Here is an 18,615-nt window from a genome sequence, read left to right as displayed (position 1 = left end):
CGGAACAAAGTTGCCTCGAACCCTCCCACGGTCCAAACGCAAAACAATGCCGAAAATTGAATGTTGTTCTGACTAGGCTACAGGGCAACATGGCGCGTTATCACTGTTTCTTCTTCTTTTTCTTTTTGTGGTTTTATGGCGGTTGGCAAACCATCTTAGTTGGTGCATTACCACCACCTCTGAATGCGTTGCCACTGCTTCAGATGCTGGTTTGAGCAGCAGCTTACCATGCGCCAGTTATCACAACATAGATTCCATGGATAGAATAACCTTTCAAAAATGTGCGACGATTAGTCCGGTGCGACGTATATATGTTTTTTTCATCTTCAAATGCATTTTTGGGCCGTTGCGACTTAAACTCCGGAGCGACATATAGTCCAAAAAATACGGGTATATCTAATTAAATATGCATTAAATTTCAAAATGCAAAACCTCAAAATCTGAAAAAGCCAAGCTCAAAATTACTCTTTTATTTTGTTTCTAGTAAGCCAGAAGATATCTTCAGAAGAGATTATGGACATCTCTTTTTGTTTTGTAGTAAATCTAAAAATCTTTGTGCCGACACACCAGCTAGCATTTTTTTTTTTCAAAACATGATTATTTAACATCTCTCTTAGATAAATAATTGAGTTTTATGTGTCTCAAGTTCTTCCAGACATTCTTTGAGTCTGGTGGTATCATTGTTAGCATGTATCAAGGGCAAGGTCAGCTGTCCTCAAATCATAGCCTCTCCACAGAGGTGTCCTAAGGGCTGGTGCTGGGACTCCTATTTGCCATGTACACCACATCACTGGGCCATGTTATCTGTTCTCACAGCTTCTCATACTACTGTCACACCGATGAAGCACAGTTACTTTGTGCCAGATGACTCCACGGTCACACACATTTCCGCTTGCCTCTCTGAACTATCCACAAGTATGAAGGAATGCAACCTTCAGTTGAGCCTCGCCCAAATGCACTGCTGGTGATCCCAGCCAAAGATTTAGGTTTCCATGATATCGAGCTCAATATGGATTCTGCTACTGTTGCCTCAAATAAGGCCACAAGAAATCTAGGTGTCATTGTTGATGACCATCTATCATTCTCTGACCACATAGCCTCAGTTTCCCAGTCATGTCCTCTTTTCTCATGCCCTAATTGAATACAAGGCCCTGACCCTTGCCTATGACGCTACAACAGGCCCTACTCTGGCTTACCTGAAAGCTATGCTAAAGCCCTATGTCCTTTCAGGACATTGTCTGTCTCCAGTACCAACCGTTTCACCTTGCCCTCTACTTACACATGTAGTGGCTCCTGTCTATTCAGTTCAGCTGCTGAAAGACCCAAAATACCTAGTGACACCATGATTCATCACTGACGATGTCCCCTGACAAACAGCACATGGATATTATCATAGCAGTAGTGTCTTTATCCACCCAAACAGCACTCCAAACAAACAGATCCTGAAAACATGTTAGTTCATGCCAATGTAATTATCATGTAGTAACCTTTATTTTTAAAAACTTTGATCTGGAAAATGACACCTTTCCTGAAGTCAGATTTTCCTAGATTTTTAGTATGTTATTAAGGACACTTAGGGGTAACAAAACCAGTTGAAAAACCTTTTGTATCAATTTTTTTGGGGTTAGGTCTTTTTTTTGCATAGATGTACTCGCCTAAAGTGCTAGTAGAGGAAGATATCCTTTTTTCCTTGTCTTTTTTCCCCTTTCTCTTTCAATGTGAATAATCTTTCTGTAATGTTGGTGAAAGACCAGAGATCCCCACACGGAAACTGTGCACCCTTTATTTATTAATTTTGTTAATGGTCTGTTTTACACCTTTTATTTGACCGGGACAGTGAAGCTGTATCAGGAAACGTGTAGGACGGAGAGAGAGGTTAGGGTTGGGAAAAGACCCAGGCTGGATTCGAGCATAGTTCCCCATGGGAACAGGTACATCATCACACACCACAGCACCACGGCAGCCCTAAATCTCTCCACATTTCCCCCCAATCTTAGCCACACAGCTCAGCGGAGCCGTAGTGGATAAATCCATGTGTCTGTCACCTGGCTCCCCCAGCAGGGTTGCCAGATGAGGCTGATGATTTCCAACCCAAAATCTGCTCAAAACCTGCCTGGAAGCACTAAATCCCACCCAAGTCTATTATATTGATTTCTATGGCCAAAATGGGGCCAAAAGCCATTTTTTCCTGCACACGCCCATCCTAAGCAGCCCAACTGGGCGGGAAACTGCCCAATCTGGCAACACTGTCGCCCAGCTGCCAGAGAGCTGCACCACCAGCCTGCAGTGCTCACCTGAGGAGTTTAAGCAGTTTGGGGCTCGTCTTGGCTCGACTGGGGTACTTTGGGTTTAAAAAAAGAAAGGAAAAGAGAAAAATCCATGTGTCTGTCTGTCCCCTGGCTCCCCCAGCTGCCAAAGAGCTGCACCACCAGCCTGCAATGCTGCTCACCAGAGGAGTGCATATCTCGAAACCATAGTTGCGTTAGCTACTTTGTTGTTTGCAGTGCAATCTCCCATTGGCAACTACCAAAGTTGCTAACTGGCTAACAACTATGCTATTGAGAAACTCACCCCTGAGGAGTTTAAGCAGGTTGGGCTCCTCTGATGCGTAGGGAAGAGTGGGCTCGGCTGGGGTGGTTTGGGTTTTAAAAAAAGAAAAGAGAAAAAAAGGAATGACATTATCCTGGCGGGAGATGGCTGTGGTGGAGGGTAATTACAGCAAGTGCATCGCCTCGATTAGCTCTGTAAATCAGAGGCAGGGGGGCAGAGAGAGAGAGAGAGAGAGAGAGAGAGAGAGAGAGAGAGAGAGAGAGAGAGAGAGAGAGAGAGAGAGAGAGAGAGAGAGAGAGAGAGAGAGAGAGAGAGAGAGAGAGACAGAGAGAGACAGAGAGAGAGAGAGACAGAAAGACAGAAAGAGAGGAGAATGAGTGTGAGAGGAAGCGGAATGAGTGCGTGAGGAAGAGGAAAAGAAGTTACGTAGGTGCTAGGCAGTAAAGAAACGTATTTTGGGCATGAGCAGAAAGGCCATTTTGAGGAATTTAATTCACTGCGCCACTCCTGCTGCCGCGTGCGTGCGTGCGTGCGTGCGTGCGTGTATATGTGTGTATATGTGTGTGTATGTGTGTGTATATGTGTGTGTATATGTGTGTTTATTTGTGTGTGTGTGATTGTGTGTCTGCGTGTGTGGCAGGGGACCTGCATATTAGGTCTTACCAGCCCAACACATGGGAAAATGGGAAAATGAGTCTCATGGTGGTCTTGATAGTTATTTATTAATACTCTATAATTTATTGTTACTGGTTATCATTGGTCCATCGCTGTCACTCACCAATGTTAAATGCTCAGTATTATTTATTACTTCATGACTTTACTGGTGTTGGACCATCCTGTCTTGTCCTGTCTTGCACTTTGATGTCAGTCCTGTGTATGTCTATGTCCTTTCATGGTATAGAGAGAAAAGATCATTTCAATTTCCTTGTATGAACTGTGCATATGGAGAAACTGACAATAAAAGCTTACTAGACTTGACTTGACTTGTCTTTCCATTTCTGTCTCTTTGTATTTCAGAAAACAGTCTACGGCGCCAACGTTGTCATATTTGAGGGGATTTTGGCGTTTGCCAACAAGGATCTGTTGAAGGTAAGGGCTTTGGCTTTGGCTTTGGCTTTGTTTATCTCTCAAACAGCAGCACATTAGTCATGATATACCAGCCGGTTGGGGGGTGGTGGTGGAATGTGAGTATGGGTAGGCCTGTCACGATAAAAAAAAATGCTGGACGATAAATTGGCCAAGAAATTATTTTGATGAACGATAATATTGTCTTCTCGTCATTTTCAAAAAAATATAATGAAAATGGGGATAAAAATGTGTTGCAGCAGGGGGTGCTAGATAGAGGGTAGATAGAGAGATATACAAGGTAGACAGACTGAAAATGAAAAGTACACCTACGTTTAAGCGTCATTGCGCTGAGTGAAATGTGCCCATAGATATTCAGTCTAAGAAAGAGTAATGAGGAAAACAAAGAACCATGCAATAACTTATTGTGGCAAAAAAGTTATCACGCTTGTAAAAACTTATTGTACGATATATTGACTTATTGAATATTGTGACAGCCCTAGGTATGGGTTTAAGGCTTCAGCTGATGGAATATCAAGAGCCGATGCTGAACTAGAAACTCACAAATTTGAGAACTTGAGAACTGGAATCCATGCTGGCAGCACCACAGTCTTTTTGAACAAGTTGCTTAGCATCCACAAAAGGTCTCGTCAGAGACTTGATGCCATCCGAAAACTTGATGCCCTCTTTTGTTACCTCTCAACTTCTTTCACTTCGGTATTCCAGCATCATCCAACCCATTGTACTGTACTGCTTACCCTGCTTCTACAACATGCTCCACCAGTAACTCAAATAAATCACACACACCGCATCCAAAAACATTTACCACCCCACACACAACCTAACTGATCTCAACCTCAAAACTGTCACACACCTCACACATTTAGTAACCAGACTCGCCCTCTTCACCCACATTTCACATTGCTTCCATCCAGCCACAGCAGGTATAGGACACTCAGATGGCGACTGGCACGCTTTAACAAAAGCTTTATTTTATCTGCCATCACTGCACTAAGTAACCTCCCACATCCTGCACTGAAAAGTTTGTGATTTTTTTGGAGATTTTTTTTTTTTTTTTGAAGATTTGAATTCTCCTTGCCGCTCACAGGCTTAACGTATTTATGGCGGCTCTAGGCAACACATTTATGTGGATTTGCCGATGAGATATTTTGGAAAATGAAAGGAAGAAAAACGTTTGTTTATCAACATATGTTGCTATGTGTAAACAGTGCCCTAGTGAGAGGGTAGAAAAGGTTGTCCGAGTGTGCTTTCCTTTTGCCTTCATCCACAGCAGTACTTGACTCGAGTGGAGTTGTTCTCGTTGTAGCGATCGATCGCTCATTCAACTCCGCCGTTTGGAGAAATCCATACGAATTAAAAAAGCGAGTAATTGTGTGAGTCCTGGTGGTGCAAAAAACAAATGGCACAGCTTAGAAGTGATTCATCACTCCGGTTTCTTTTGTTAGCGATGACTTGAGAGGCTTTCAAAGAATATAATGAACCCCATGCGATGCTTTCCCCGTTTTCTCTTATCTCTCGCCCTCAGAGAGGAAATGAAACGCCCCAACCCTGCTAACCGAGGAAGCTGCCTTCCCTCTAGTCCTTGTCGTCTAGTGTTTGTTTCCTTGTTGAGTAACTATTCTTGGTCATGACCCCTTCGCTCAAGCTGTGACTAAAGACGGTGTTGTGATTTTTATTTTTTATTTTTTTAAATGTAAATGCTTTGGTATTGGCGCTGGAGCACCCACACAGAGATTTGCCATATTATGAGTAGATATTGAGGAAAAAAACCTTTTATTTCAAAAGAGCTAGTTCATCTTTTACAAAAGACGACATGTTTCGGCTCCAGTGTAGGCGTTCTTCAGGGCTTAGGAAACCAACATGTTTTGGCCTCAGTGTAGGCCTTTAGGTAGAGACCTGTCACATGTTGTTTTTTTAAATCTGTTAAAATATGAATTAGCTGGCCCTGCCCTGCCAACCGGTAGGGCACTCGTCTACCATGCGGTTGACCCGGGTTCGATTCCCTGCACGGGTCCTTTGCCGGCCCTTCCCCGTCTCTCTCTCCCCACTCGCTTCCTGTCACCACCTTCACTGTCCTATCATCATAAATAAAGTCAAAAAGACAAACAAATATCTTTAAAATATGAACTAGCTCACTTGCATTACAAGCTTCTTTTTTAATCCAAGTTGACAGAGTGCCTTGGATGTTCTTCACATTTGTTTTTAAACTATATTCATTGACCAAAGAGTGCCTTCGCACTGTACCTGAAGAACGCTGATAGTCCTCTCACTGACATCAGATTATTTTGTGTAGATATTGAGAAACTCTGCAGTGCCAACATGGCAGCGAATCCTGGAAACTCAGCAAGCACCCACAGAGAGAACCAAATATCAGGACCATCTCCTCCTGTACTGAACTATTAGTACAGTACAGTACAGTACAGTACAGTACAGTACAGTACAGTACAGTGCAGTACAGTACAGTACAGTACAGTACAGTACAGTACAGTACAGTACAGTACAGTACAGTACAGTACAGTACAGTACAGTACAGTATTTTAACTAGTGTCAATGGACTACTGGTGAATAGAATGTGAGGTGATTCCCTGCGAAAAAAAGGAAGCATTCAGGACAGGCTCCCTCTACATCCTCTCAACTCTCTCAAATTCAAATTCCAATGGTGCTTTTATTGGCATGTCTGTTAAGATACAGTGTTGCCAAAAGCATTCCATACAAATAACAAATCTCTCTCTCTCTCTCTCTCTCTCTCTCTCTCTCTCTCTCTCTCTCTCTCTCTCTCTCTCTCTCTCTCTCTCTCTCTCTCTCTCTCTCTCTCTGAAGCCGTGTATTTAATGTGAGAGGTGAGTGGTGAATAGTGGGTCAGGAAGTGTAAAAGGCTCTGTGATTGACGGTCCACTAGTCAACCACACACACACACACACACACACACACACACACACACACACACACACACACACACACACACACACACACACACACACACACACACACACACACACGGCCAAGCCCCCCCTGTCTTATATACGCGATTTTTCACACACTCCATTCATACGGTTCTTGTAACCTGACAGGTGTGCTTGCACTGCTGTTTGTGCGTGCGTGTGTGCATGCCTGCGTGCGTGCATTTTTGCTTGATGGTTGGATTCTGATTTAGTGAGTTCAGGCGGTCTCTTTGAGTCAATGATTTACACGTGGGAGTCCTATTGTGTCCGTCCTGGCCATCAATATGTCCGTTTGAGCTAGTTGCAGTTTTTCCCCTCCTAATTCAGTGTTACATCGCAGCCATTGATTTTCCTTCGCTTATTGTGTCGATTCAACAGCTCTGTAGTAAAAATGTAGGCTAGAAAGCTGGTGTATTTAAATGTTGAAATCAATAAGGAGGGTCCTTCTGCGTCCTTGAAGTATGTTTTGGGGGATCATGCTCTGCTCTCTTGATTTTTGGGGGCATTTGTACTTCCAGCCGAAGAAGAACCCTTTAAAAAAAGAAAAAAAGTTCGGCCATGAACGAATTCAATAGGATTAACAGGATTCGTTTCATGTGAAGTGTAAGAATGAACATACAGTCAGTAGGCTTAACAGCGACCTACAACTATAACTCATATCCACCTGTCTAACCTATGCCACTGTTGTCTGTCCTGTACCCAACGTGTGTGTGTGTATGTGTGTGTGTGTGTGTGTGTGTGTGTGTGTGTGCGCGTGCGCGTGTGCGTGGGGGTGTGCGTGCGCGTGTGCGTGGGGGTGTGCGTGCGCGTGCGCGTGTGCGTGTGCGTGCACGCGCGTCTCATGGCTGCCTGTCCTCTACCGAACAGCTACTGGACATGAAGGTGTTTGTGGACACCGATTCCGACATTCGGCTGGTACGGCGTCTCAAGAGGGACATTCAAGAGCGCGGCCGCGACATCACTGGCGTCATCAAGCAATACAACAAGTTTGTGAAGCCAGCGTTTGAGCAGTACATCGAGCCGTCGGTGCAGGTGGCGGACATCGTGGTTCCCAGAGGTGAGTGGGCTGAAGCAAAGAAGCAAGCAAACACATTTTATTTTGTTTTTTTTAATCAAGTAACTCAGTCATGATATGGAAGAGTGGCCCTCTATCTGAAATTCTCGATTAGAGGTTCCACTGCAATATTGAAGGACGGCTACATAAGGCGTTTTTCCATATACGTACGTGTACAACCCAGCTGTGCCGTGCTGTGTGTGCCGTGTCGAGCGGAGTGGTACGGTCAAACTAGTCGGGTTTGTGTTTCCATTACAAACCGCGTTTCCCTGACTATGGTTGGAGTGAAGTTTTTGGCGTTGTCACGTAGCATTACGTTACGTAGGCTAGTTGACTTGTGGTAAGGCAGACAGCTATCTCACCTATCGAAATAGGCTATAAATAGTTTCAGCGACATCATATTTGGATACTACAATGTTGATTTCTGCCTTCGATATTAATATCAAAGTAAGACGAAGTGTCAAACTAAAGAGTAGTCCAAGAGGGTTTGTCTGGTGGCCGCCATGATTATTTTTGATTCACTTGTGAGGATGAGTTGACGCGGATTCTGGCTAATAGGCAGCGAAAGACCCTCTCAGCTCGCTTCAGCCGGCCAGCTGGTTTTTCGAGCTGAGTTGAGCTGTGTCGTGCCCAATCGAAAGGTGGCTTCCGAGTCGTGCTGTGTTGAGCTGTACCGAGTACAAAAAAAGGCCAGTGGAAAAGAGCCCATTGTGTTGCTTCAAACTTTAAAAAAAGGTCCAGCACTAATGTGCTTCATTTCGGGGGCAGCCGTGGCCTAACAGTTGGGTTGGTGGTCTTAAGATCAGAAGGTTGCTGGTTTGAATCCTGCCCTTACCTCAATCTACAACTCCATCCATGACTGAGGAGCCCTTAAAGGAACAGACCACCCTTTTTTGATTTTCACACATTTGCAGTATTTCCAAGCATTATTTATGAATGTGCATATAATTTTCGTCTATGTGTTTGCATTGCCCCGTTTAACAGTATAGCCACATTGGGCATAGCAATGCAAGTCTATGGTACAAAATAAAACACAATCAAATGTACTTATAAACCATTTTAAAATTAATGTAAAATTCACTGGAGTGTAAAACGGCAATTTAATTCCGTCCAGTGACCACTTGTGGCTTGATCCAGTGATTATGCTAAGCTATCCTAATAATTCTGATCCAATAAATCTAAGTACTGAAAACACTGAGAAGAAAATGATATGCACATTCATGAATAATGTTGGGAAATACTGCAAATATGTGAAAATAAAAAAAGGGTGGTCTGTTCCTTTGAGCAAGGCACCTAACCTCACGTTGCTCCAGGGACTGTAACCAATGCCCTGTAAATAAGTGTAAGTCGCCTTGGATAAAAGCATCAGCTACATGTAATTTATGTAATGCAATGTGCTATTTGATTTATATGTGCTTTTGTTGTATTGTGCAGGGGGAGAAAACTTTGTTGCACTAGATCTGATTGTACAGCATGTACACAGCCAGCTGGAAAAGGTATGTGTCCCCACACACACTTTGCTTCCTGCCTTTAAGTCGCAGAGTTCAAATCATTTTGATGCTGAACTCCCTCTGACACGTTAGCACTGCACACAGTAATTGTAAAAGTGAAAAATGTTGACCATTGTGTGTAACGAAGGACTCCTCTCCTTCTTGCAAAAGTGTGTTTCAAGAGTCACACCATGGAGAGTATACATGTGTGATGTGTGTTTGTGTGTGTGATGCATGTTATTGTTCATGCAACCCATTAGCCATAACATCATACGATGAGTTGGGACAGTCCAGTCAGGACCCTTTTTCTCGTCAGTGTCCATGCTAGCTAGTTAGCAATGTTGTTGGTTGTCAATGGGAAATTGCATTGCAACGGACAAAGTTGCTCATCTTGTTAGCAATGATGCTGTTGAGAAACGCGCCCTCCTTTCAGACTCGAAAGACTAAAATGAGTCGACCGACAGTGTGATGTTTTTTTTTAACCAGTGATGTTGCACTGCCAAGATAAGAAGTCCTTTGTCTAAATATCCTCATATCTTGTTGGCCATGTCATGGTCACTTCTTTTTTGGCACAATTATGTGAACATGGTGTCTAACAACAATGTCGAGATTTGCCAAAACAGGGAAACATCCTTAATATTACAAGGGATAAATATAAAGGCCTCAATTGGCTGGGATGTGAGCAATTATATATGATGTTGTCTCCCCCTTGTGGCCTTTGCTCGTAACTGACAACAAATCAGACACCACACACGGGAGTAAATGTGTCCTCAGTGGAGTTAAACCTGACTAAGATCTTAGTAAATAGTTAAAGATGCAGCAGAGGGCTGACTATTAGGTGTATTAGACAGCTAAACAATGGCCAAGCCGATGTGACTCAAGCACATCATTCCGAGTTTTTTCCCCCACACTGTCCTTCAAAAGGCTTTCGTCAGCAGTAATATATATTTTTTTACCTTGGCCATTCCTGGAACGCTGCCTCCCTTTTATGGCCTCAGCCCTTCGCGGCCGCCACCGTCATCTATCACGGGGGGTGGGGGAGCTAAACGTGACAGGCTGTAGCTCTTCGTTAAAGACAAGATGGAACGTCTCCGCGACAGGGGACCTTCATGAAAAGAGCAGCTTCCTGTCAGCTTTCATCATTGTCTGCGGTCGTAGTAGTAGAAGTAGTAGTAGTCGTGGTCGAGGGCTGTGAGGGACGATGAAAAGAAGCACACAATAGATGCCATTCGCTCTCCTCATCTATCCCCCTCTCTCTCTCTCTCTGTCTCTCTCTTCTCTTCTCTTCTCTTCTCTGCTCTTCTCTGCTCTGCTCTTCTCTTCTCTTCTCTTCTCTTCTCTTCTCTGCTCTTCTCTTCTCTTCTCTTCTCTGCTCTTCTCCTTCTCTTTATTTCTTCTATTCTTTCTTTCTTTCTCTCTCTCTCTCCCTCTCTCTCTCTCCCCCTCTCTCTCTCTCTCATCTACAATAAGCATATAAGCGTATACGTCACCATTTCATTTCCCTTCCCTTGCTTGCGAGGCGAGCACACAGGATGAAAGACCCCTGAAAGGGAATCCCATCCCCTGCTCAGCAGTGTGAATAAAGAGTCATGAATTATAGCCAGCCCCAGATAGTGAACACTTTCTCTCTTTTTTTCTATCTTTCTCCATCTCTAAACTCATCTTACTTTCACTCTTTTTTTCTATCTTTTTCTATCATTCTCTCTATTCATCTTACTTTCACTCTCTCTCCTGCATTCTCTCTCTCTCTCTCTCTCTCTCTCTCTCTCTCTCTCTCTCTCTCTCTCTCTCTCTCTCTCTCTCTCTCTCTCTATCTTTGTCTCTGTCTCTGTCTCTGTCTCTTTGTGTGTGTCTCTCTCTCTCTCTCTCTCTGTCTCTCTCTTTCTGTCTCTCTCTCTCTCTCTCTCTCTCTCTCCCCCCCCTCTCTCTCTCTGTCTCTCTCTCTCTGTCTCTCTCTTTCTCTCTCTGTCTCTCTCTCTCTCTCTCTCTGTCTATCCCTCTCTCCCCCTCTTTCTTCATGATGGTAGAGATGCTCCTCAGTAAAAATCAATCACGAAGAGGGATGAAATGAAGGGGCTGATGAAGCCTAATGAAGCGTGCCCCCCCACCCCCCACCCCTCCCTCTCTCTCTCTCCTTTCTCTTTCTTCCTTCTTTGCTCTCTCTCCCTCTCTATCTCTCTGTCTCTCTCTTCGCTCTCTCTCTCCCTCTCTCATTTGTCCCTAGAGAAAGAGAAAGATGTCATAAACTCCTACCGCAGAGCCACGTGAGTGTAGCAGCAGCAGCGCAGCAGGACTGTTTAAAGAGGGTATTTTCTCTCATGACGCGGTGAACGAAATACTAATTCTGCTGTACAGTCACAGTCCGACAGAAAGACTCATTGATGAACACTATTAGCATTCTAAAACTAGAGAACTGTTAATGTTTTGTCTATCTCTGTATCTATCTGTCTAAAGCAATATATTATTATATAATATTATACAAATATGAAGTTCTTGATTTTTCACGGTAAGGAAGTCTGTTTGCCAAACAACTAAATGTCATTCTAAGATTATATCAGACAAGGACTGTCTTTCACTGTCTTTTTTTTTGTTTTGAATGCCATGTGCTACTGAGTAAGGGATGGTTATGGGGAGAGGGTTGTATGCAGAGTGTGTGTTGCAACTGTAACTGTATGACTTTTGCTTGCATTCACTCTGCATTTCATTTCATAAGTCCTGTTTTGTTTATTATTATTGTTTGGTTTTTCTCTCCAATCCCCCTCCCCGCCCCCAATCTGCCCTCCCCACCCTTACCCAAAATCTCCAACTCCCCGCACCCTTGCGTGTTTTCTCCCGCTGTAATGCCCCTGTCGCTTAAAAACTCCCTCCGCCCCCCTCGACCGAACGAATGAACATACCCTTAACCGTCCCAGCGTGAAAGCACAGTGAGGTATGGCAGCCATGTTTCCCTCCCTCCCTTCCTTCCTTCTTCCCTCCCTTCCTCGTTCTCTTGTCCTCTCTTAGTCTCCTTATTCACTTTCTTCTCCCCCACGTCTCCACACCTTGCTCCCTTCTTTTTCGCCCTGCTATTTGGCCTCAATGTGCCAGCCATAGGTTGTGTTTCCCATGGCCTCTCTGAGGTGTTACCTTAGTAGAGGTTTACTGAGCAAAGTGACAGTCATCTGTCATTTTTCTCTGTATTATATACTTGTTTTTTTTTTGTTTTTTTTCAACTGTGCCTTCGGGAAAGACATCCAATGGTCTATGGAGACAAAAAGGACCCTGATATCTGTCTGGCCTCCTCTCCTTAAAAAGAGTGAAATATGTCACATTTTTATTCTGAAAACCATATTGGCACGGCCTTGATGAGTCTGTTATTCTGTCACAAATGAGGGACAAGGAAGGAACTTAATGATTAACGTCGAAAAGACATGATGGGGGATGTTGAGAAAGAATATGTAGGGGAAGGCTGAGTTTGTATAGAGTGTGCAGGGGTCCCTTTTGTCTCCTATAGAATTAAAGTTTAAGTTATTTCTGAAAGTTAGCGCTATCGGGAGAGAGGGGCGGTTGTTTGCTTCAGCACTTGTGGTGGACAATTAGTTATTTATCAAATAAGAAGTGAAAATTATACTAAATTATACTATATTAACTACGCTCTACTATATTAACTAAGTGTATGAGCCTTGGAAGTGTGTCAACCTAACTAGTCACGCCCAGTGATTGGATACTCCGCAGAGTTCACCAAAGAGTATCCAATCACTGGGCGTGATTACGAAGGCTGATGAGCTTGGAAGGGTACACATTAGACTTTGAGAAATGGCCATTGTTTATTGCTTTTTCACTCGCCCCGATCAGCTTTGTCCTCAAACTGTATTGCTCCACCTCTAGTCAGAATGTCAAACATCCAGCCTTCCCTCCAGCCCTGTCGGTCCCTGGCCTGTCCACCCCCCCTACCCTACCACAACCCCAATCGAGAGGGGGACCCTCAGACGCACCCCTGGCTCCTGGTGCTCCTCCTCCGTCTCAATGCGGCCTCACACTTTGGGTGCGTTCCAATATGCGACCTTGTGTCCTCCACTTGTGCTTGTGGCCTCGTACCAGGAAGTGATGCGTCGTGATGACATCACTGTCAATAGCATTTTATTTCAATATCTTGCAAAAGCTCAATTGTAAAGTCATTTTCTTTACAGACTGGATGGTAAATGAAGAATAGTCCCCCAAAAATTGTTGAGGCTAGGCTGACATGGTGGAAACTTCATTGTTTTCTCCACAGAGGCGGGGCATCAGCAAAACTTGAGGCCGCAAGTGGAGGATGCGAGGTTGCATATTGGAATGCACCCACTGTGTCCCGACCCAGTGACCAACTGAGCTCTAATTGGGATGTTCTCTTTCCCTCCTTTTCTGTTCTCTTGTCCTTTCTCTCTCTCCCCCTCCCATCTCCTTTTTATTCTTCTCTCTCTCTCTCTCTCTCTCTCTCTCTCTCTCTCTCTCTCTCTCTCTGTCTCTCTTCTCTCTCTCTCTCTCTCTCTCTCTCTCTCCCCTCCCATCTCCTTTTTATTCTTCTTTCTCTCTCTCTCTGTACCTTTGTCTCTTGCTCTCTCGCTCCCTCTCTCGCCCTGTGCCTTTGTATTCTCTATCTCTTTTTTCTTTGTCCTCTGTCTCTTTTTGGTCCTCCATTTGTTCTCCAATGACTGTTTATCACCTTCTGCAGAGGAAGCAGCGTGGGGATATGTGAGGAAACAAAATCTGCATCTTCCTATCTTTTCATTCGCCGTTGTTGTTTGTGGTGCTCCCCTCCCCCTTTTTAACGAGTTTCATTCAAGACTGACTGACCATTTTATAGTTTTTTGTTTTTGTTTTGTTTTAACGGAACATAACATAGAGCACTGGTGGATTCTTTTTCTTCCTTTTGTTCCAGTTAAAATAGTGCCTCATTTTTTTGTGGCGGATACTTAAGTGGTGGTTTCATCTCTGTGGTGATGCACATCACAGGATTAAGACATTTAAATACTGCAGGACTTGCTGGTTCTCGATAACTGGAACAAAATCCAAATTAAAAATTGTGAATTGAATTGATCCAGAGGACGCAGTATCTCTAAGTGGAGCTAATTGTACATGCTTGGTTAGAAGAATTAACCTTGAACATGACCTTGAAGTATTGCAATATGTCAAGGTCATACGGTTGGAACTACCTGCTAAGTTCCACAGTTACATGATGCTAGAGGCATTCCGTAGTGATGGTTATTGACTATAGGTTGATGAAACTGCCATGTAGTATCGGTAGCTAAAAGGGATGGGGCTTGGGAGAGTGCTGGCTTCAACAGTGTGTGTAATGCATGACCAAAAACAACAAAACAAACAAATGCACTCTCACTATTGAAGTCATTTGTGAAAGTAATTCTGTTTGAAACATTTATTCAATTGTACATTGGAAGCAATATATATATTATACAGCACCATAAGAATGTAAATCGTACATGTACTCTTGTCGGTTTTAACCCCATTTGTGTTTATGCTGTGTGACTGCATCACTCATAAACATTTCCAACTCCAAACTGTTGTTGACTCCAACTTGAGTAAAGTAAAAGCACATCAGTGTTGATGTCCTAGTCGGTGGATTAACATTAATCACTCATGCCTGTTCCGCCATTGCCTCCCTAACCTTTTTTTGAAATGACAACATTTGATGAAGAGGGGGGGAGGAGGAAAAAGTGAAATTCTGCTATATTTCACTTTTTGCTTTCCCCTGTGTTTGACCCTTTGTGGTATTTCCATGTCTTGGCATGTCATACTGCAGTAGGATTTTCAGTAACACTTTCTTTGAGGTGTGCTAGATAAGGGTGCTGTAAGAGTGACATGACATGCGTACATACATTATTGTGATTTTGTGGTAACAATAAGGGTGCATGGATTATAGTGGAATAACGTCATGACAAGTAATGTCATGACACCCAAACAATGTCAAATGGATTCCCAAAATTCCAATTCCAGAAATGGAATGACCCATTATGACAAGTCATAAACGTCAATATTGTGTCATTGTAATGTTCCTGACGTGTGTCATGACATTCTTATGATGATTACATGAACCCTAATATAGAACACGGCAAAGAAAGTGTTGTCTCCCATTGCATCTGGTTTGGCCGACAGCACTGACCAACTAACTCAAACTAATTTCTCCCCCTCTTGTCCAATGTTGTGTTTGCTGTAAAACAGGTCAGCTCTAGCCACGGCCCATCAAGGCCAGCCCCTCCCCAAAACCCTCACTGTCCTGGAGAGCACGCCCCAGGTGCGGGGGATGCACACCATCATCAGGTACTGGCAAGGCTGCTGCTAAATCCAATGCACTTCTCAATGTTTGTTTATGTTGTTGTTCCCTGGGGCCTATGCTACAAAGCTGGTTCAGGAGTAAACCATGTATTTTTGTTTGTTACTTTATTCCAAGTTTATTCAAGTCATCATATTCGACATTCCTCCACAATGCTGTCAGAGTTGCTGTGCGTTGGCTTAAAGAAAGCTGGTTGCTGGGCAGTGTTAGGTAGTCCGGCTTCAGAATTTACAATCCTGCATCCAGTATTTCTTCGAGCCATTTATTGCACCGGTTAATTGGTGAAATCGCACCAACTAATGCAGTGAATGGCTGAAACAAATAGTGGGTACAGGATTGTAACTTGTGAAGCCGGACTACCCTAGACTGTTGGGGAGTGAGGATGGTGTCCTCATCTGACCAACCACCACTCCTTTCACTATGGAGCAGTAAATCGCGTCTTGGTCTCTCCCTCTCTTTTTTGTCTTGCTCATGTCTATCGCTCTTTTCCCCTCTTTTCCTTTCTCACTGTTTGTTCTTTCTCATTGTGTTTTCTTTCATTTGGTCCTCCATTCTTTCTTTCTCTTTCTCCGTCCCCCTTTCTCTCTCTCTCTCTCTCTCTATCTCTCTCTCCCTCCTGTTGTTTACCTCTATCTTGATCTCCCCTTACAGAAATAAGGACACGAACCGGGATGAATTTATTTTCTACTCCAAGAGATTAATGAGGCTGCTGATTGAGAGGGCGCTCTCCTTCCTGCCCCTCAAGGTGAGACGCCGCCACTCACTCAGCCAAGCGTCACACCACATAACAGGCACCTGCTGACTTGGCCTGCTACACCGTTGCTAACTACAGTACTAGGGCTGCACAATATTAGAAAAATATGCGATACACGATGACATGACTGGATATCGTGATATCAATATTACTCACAATATTTAATATATACATACTGTATATTTTCCCCTCTCAGCTTGCCATTCTACACTTAATCATGTATAAAATAACTGAGAGAAATGTTTTATTTCCAACATTATTTTTATGAGGAAAAAACATGGATAATATACAACATCAACTTAAAATGTCAACCTTTTTAATACCTTTTTTTTAACCTTTTCACCAAATTTGCTGTTATTGAAATTTAAAAACTAGGTATTGTAATTTAACCAACTTTTGCAATACTTGTATTGCAAGCCGCGATATCGAGATAACGATATATTATGCAACCCTACTAACTGCCTCACTGTGCTTACCACTGCTGACTTAGCTGTTTGTAACAGCAATGCTAACTATACCACTGTACTTACTATTAATGACTTAAGATAATGGTACCTTGCTACACCAATGCTAACTACCCTACCATGCTTACTTACTACTACTGACTTAGCTGTTTTTACCACTATTATTTACCACTGTTCTGGAAATGCTAACGATAATAGGCCTACTGCACTTACCAGTACGCCATGCTTGTTTAAGCTATGCTAACTTTGATCCCGCACTTACCACTAGACTATGCTTTCTTCATCATGCTACTGTGCTGTACATGCTGCTGTACTTGTGCCCATACATTCGATACTTTATTGTCAACAAAACCATATGACAAATATACTGTATTATAAAAAATGTACATATATTGCACTACAGAATGTGTGTGGACTGGCCAATATTTTGTGACAACGCCAGTTTCTACTGTGCAACGCTATATATTCTTTTTATTACTGTACTATGCGAGAAGTACGCACTATAACCAGTGTGCTCTAAACCCACCACTTGCTGTCCACAGGACACTTGTATGTCGATGTCCAATAGGTCAGCCGTGATTAACCGTGAGATGCTGTGCGTCGTGTCGAAGCCTAGTGAGAGTTAATGAGTATTTGATGGGGTGAGGAGGTGAGGATTGACTGCAGATAGAGGGGCGGAGTTGGGGGGATGGGGCTGGGCCGTGCAGCGGAGGGAAGGGAAGGCTGGTGATTTGTAGTCCCGGGACATTTTAACGGGATTTTAAAAGCTAGAGGTGCGTGGCTCTCTGTCTCGTCAAGGTTTTGTTGTCTCACCTTAGTCATTGGTTTTGCTAACCTTGTGCTTCTATGTGTCTGTCTCTCTCTCGATCTGTCTCTCTCTGCCTGTCTGTCTGTCTCTCTCTCTCTCGATCTGTCTCTCTCTCTTTGTCTGTTTGTCTCTCTCTCTCTCTTTCTCTCACTATCTCTCTCTCTCTCTCTCTCTCTCTCTCTCTCTCTCTGTCTGTCTCTCCCCCACCCTCCCTCTCTCTTTCCCTCTCTCTCTCTCTCTCTCTCTCTCTCTCTCTCTCTCTCTCTCTCTCTCTCTCTCCATCCCTCAGCCTGTGTCTGTGGAGACACCACAAGGGGCCATCTATGAAGGGAAAAGACTCAGTGGCAAAAGGGTATGTGCTGTCTAACCATACTTACAGCATTTCCTCAGCTCATAGTCAAAATCTGTACAAAACCCCTATGAGGTCTGCAAGTATGCACAAAACTGTATCTATTCTCATATTTTTTGTATTTGATGTCTATGCACGGGTCAATGAATTCATGTAGGTGTAATGCTATTTGTGTGCGTGCGTGCGCCTGCGTCTGTATTCGTGTGCGTGTGTTTAGATCAGTGGCGTGTCCATTTTGAGAGCAGGCGAGACCATGGAGCAGGCTCTAATGGCCGTCTGCAAAGACATTCGGCTGGGCAAGATCCTCATCCAGACCAATCACGACACTGGAGAGCCCGAGGTACACTACCAGTGGTGGACGAAGTACACCAGTTATGTACTTGAGTAAAAGTACAGTTACCTTGCATTGAAAACTACTCAAGTGAAAGTGAAAGTATTCACCTAACTTTTTTACTTGAGTAGAAGTACAAAAGTATCTGCCGTCAAAAATACTTAAGTACTAAAAGTAAAAAGTAAAAACTTAAAAATGAAGCCTTTGGTGCAATTTTAATATTTAAGTGTTGTAGGCCTAGTTTGGTCATATCTAATTAAATATCCCCTGATTTGCATAGGCTATACCAACATGTTAGAACTAGGCCATAACAGGCCTCAGAAACACTGTGGAGAAAGTCCATGGATGTTATAGCATCAGAACTTCATTTTCACCTCTCTAACCATTTACTACTGACCCTAACATGCCCAAAATAACACATGAAAGGGTCTTTAATATTAAGAATGATTAGGCTGAAATTGATTATATGCCTATTAGAAC

At 43.4% G+C, this 18,615-nt stretch overlaps 1 protein-coding gene across 3 annotated transcripts in view; it reads left to right on the top strand.

Annotated features, from left to right (window-relative positions):
• Positions 1-18,615, top strand: part of si:ch211-243j20.2 (uridine-cytidine kinase-like 1) — a 40,269-nt gene that overhangs the window by 16,987 nt on the left and 4,667 nt on the right. For 2 of the 3 annotated variants that reach the window (XM_063223341.1, XM_063223339.1), the window contains exons 5-12: positions 3,568-3,639; positions 7,446-7,635; positions 9,067-9,128; positions 13,813-13,832; positions 15,318-15,416; positions 16,081-16,174; positions 17,745-17,807; positions 18,022-18,144. In XM_063223341.1, coding sequence (XP_063079411.1) covers positions 3,568-3,639; positions 7,446-7,635; positions 9,067-9,128; positions 13,813-13,832; positions 15,318-15,416; positions 16,081-16,174; positions 17,745-17,807; positions 18,022-18,144 — 723 coding nt within the window. Of the gene's footprint in view, positions 1-3,567; positions 3,640-7,445; positions 7,636-9,066; positions 9,129-12,034; positions 12,052-13,812; positions 13,833-15,317; positions 15,417-16,080; positions 16,175-17,744; positions 17,808-18,021; positions 18,145-18,615 lie in introns of all 3 variants that reach the window. The other variant, XM_063223340.1, reaches the window with a different exon arrangement.

This window comes from Engraulis encrasicolus, chromosome 18, assembly GCF_034702125.1.
Source record: "Engraulis encrasicolus isolate BLACKSEA-1 chromosome 18, IST_EnEncr_1.0, whole genome shotgun sequence".
Lineage (NCBI taxonomy): Eukaryota > Metazoa > Chordata > Actinopteri > Clupeiformes > Engraulidae > Engraulis > Engraulis encrasicolus.
The sequence above is the reverse complement of the archived record's forward strand: the minus strand, read 5'-3'. Positions and strand labels throughout refer to the sequence as shown.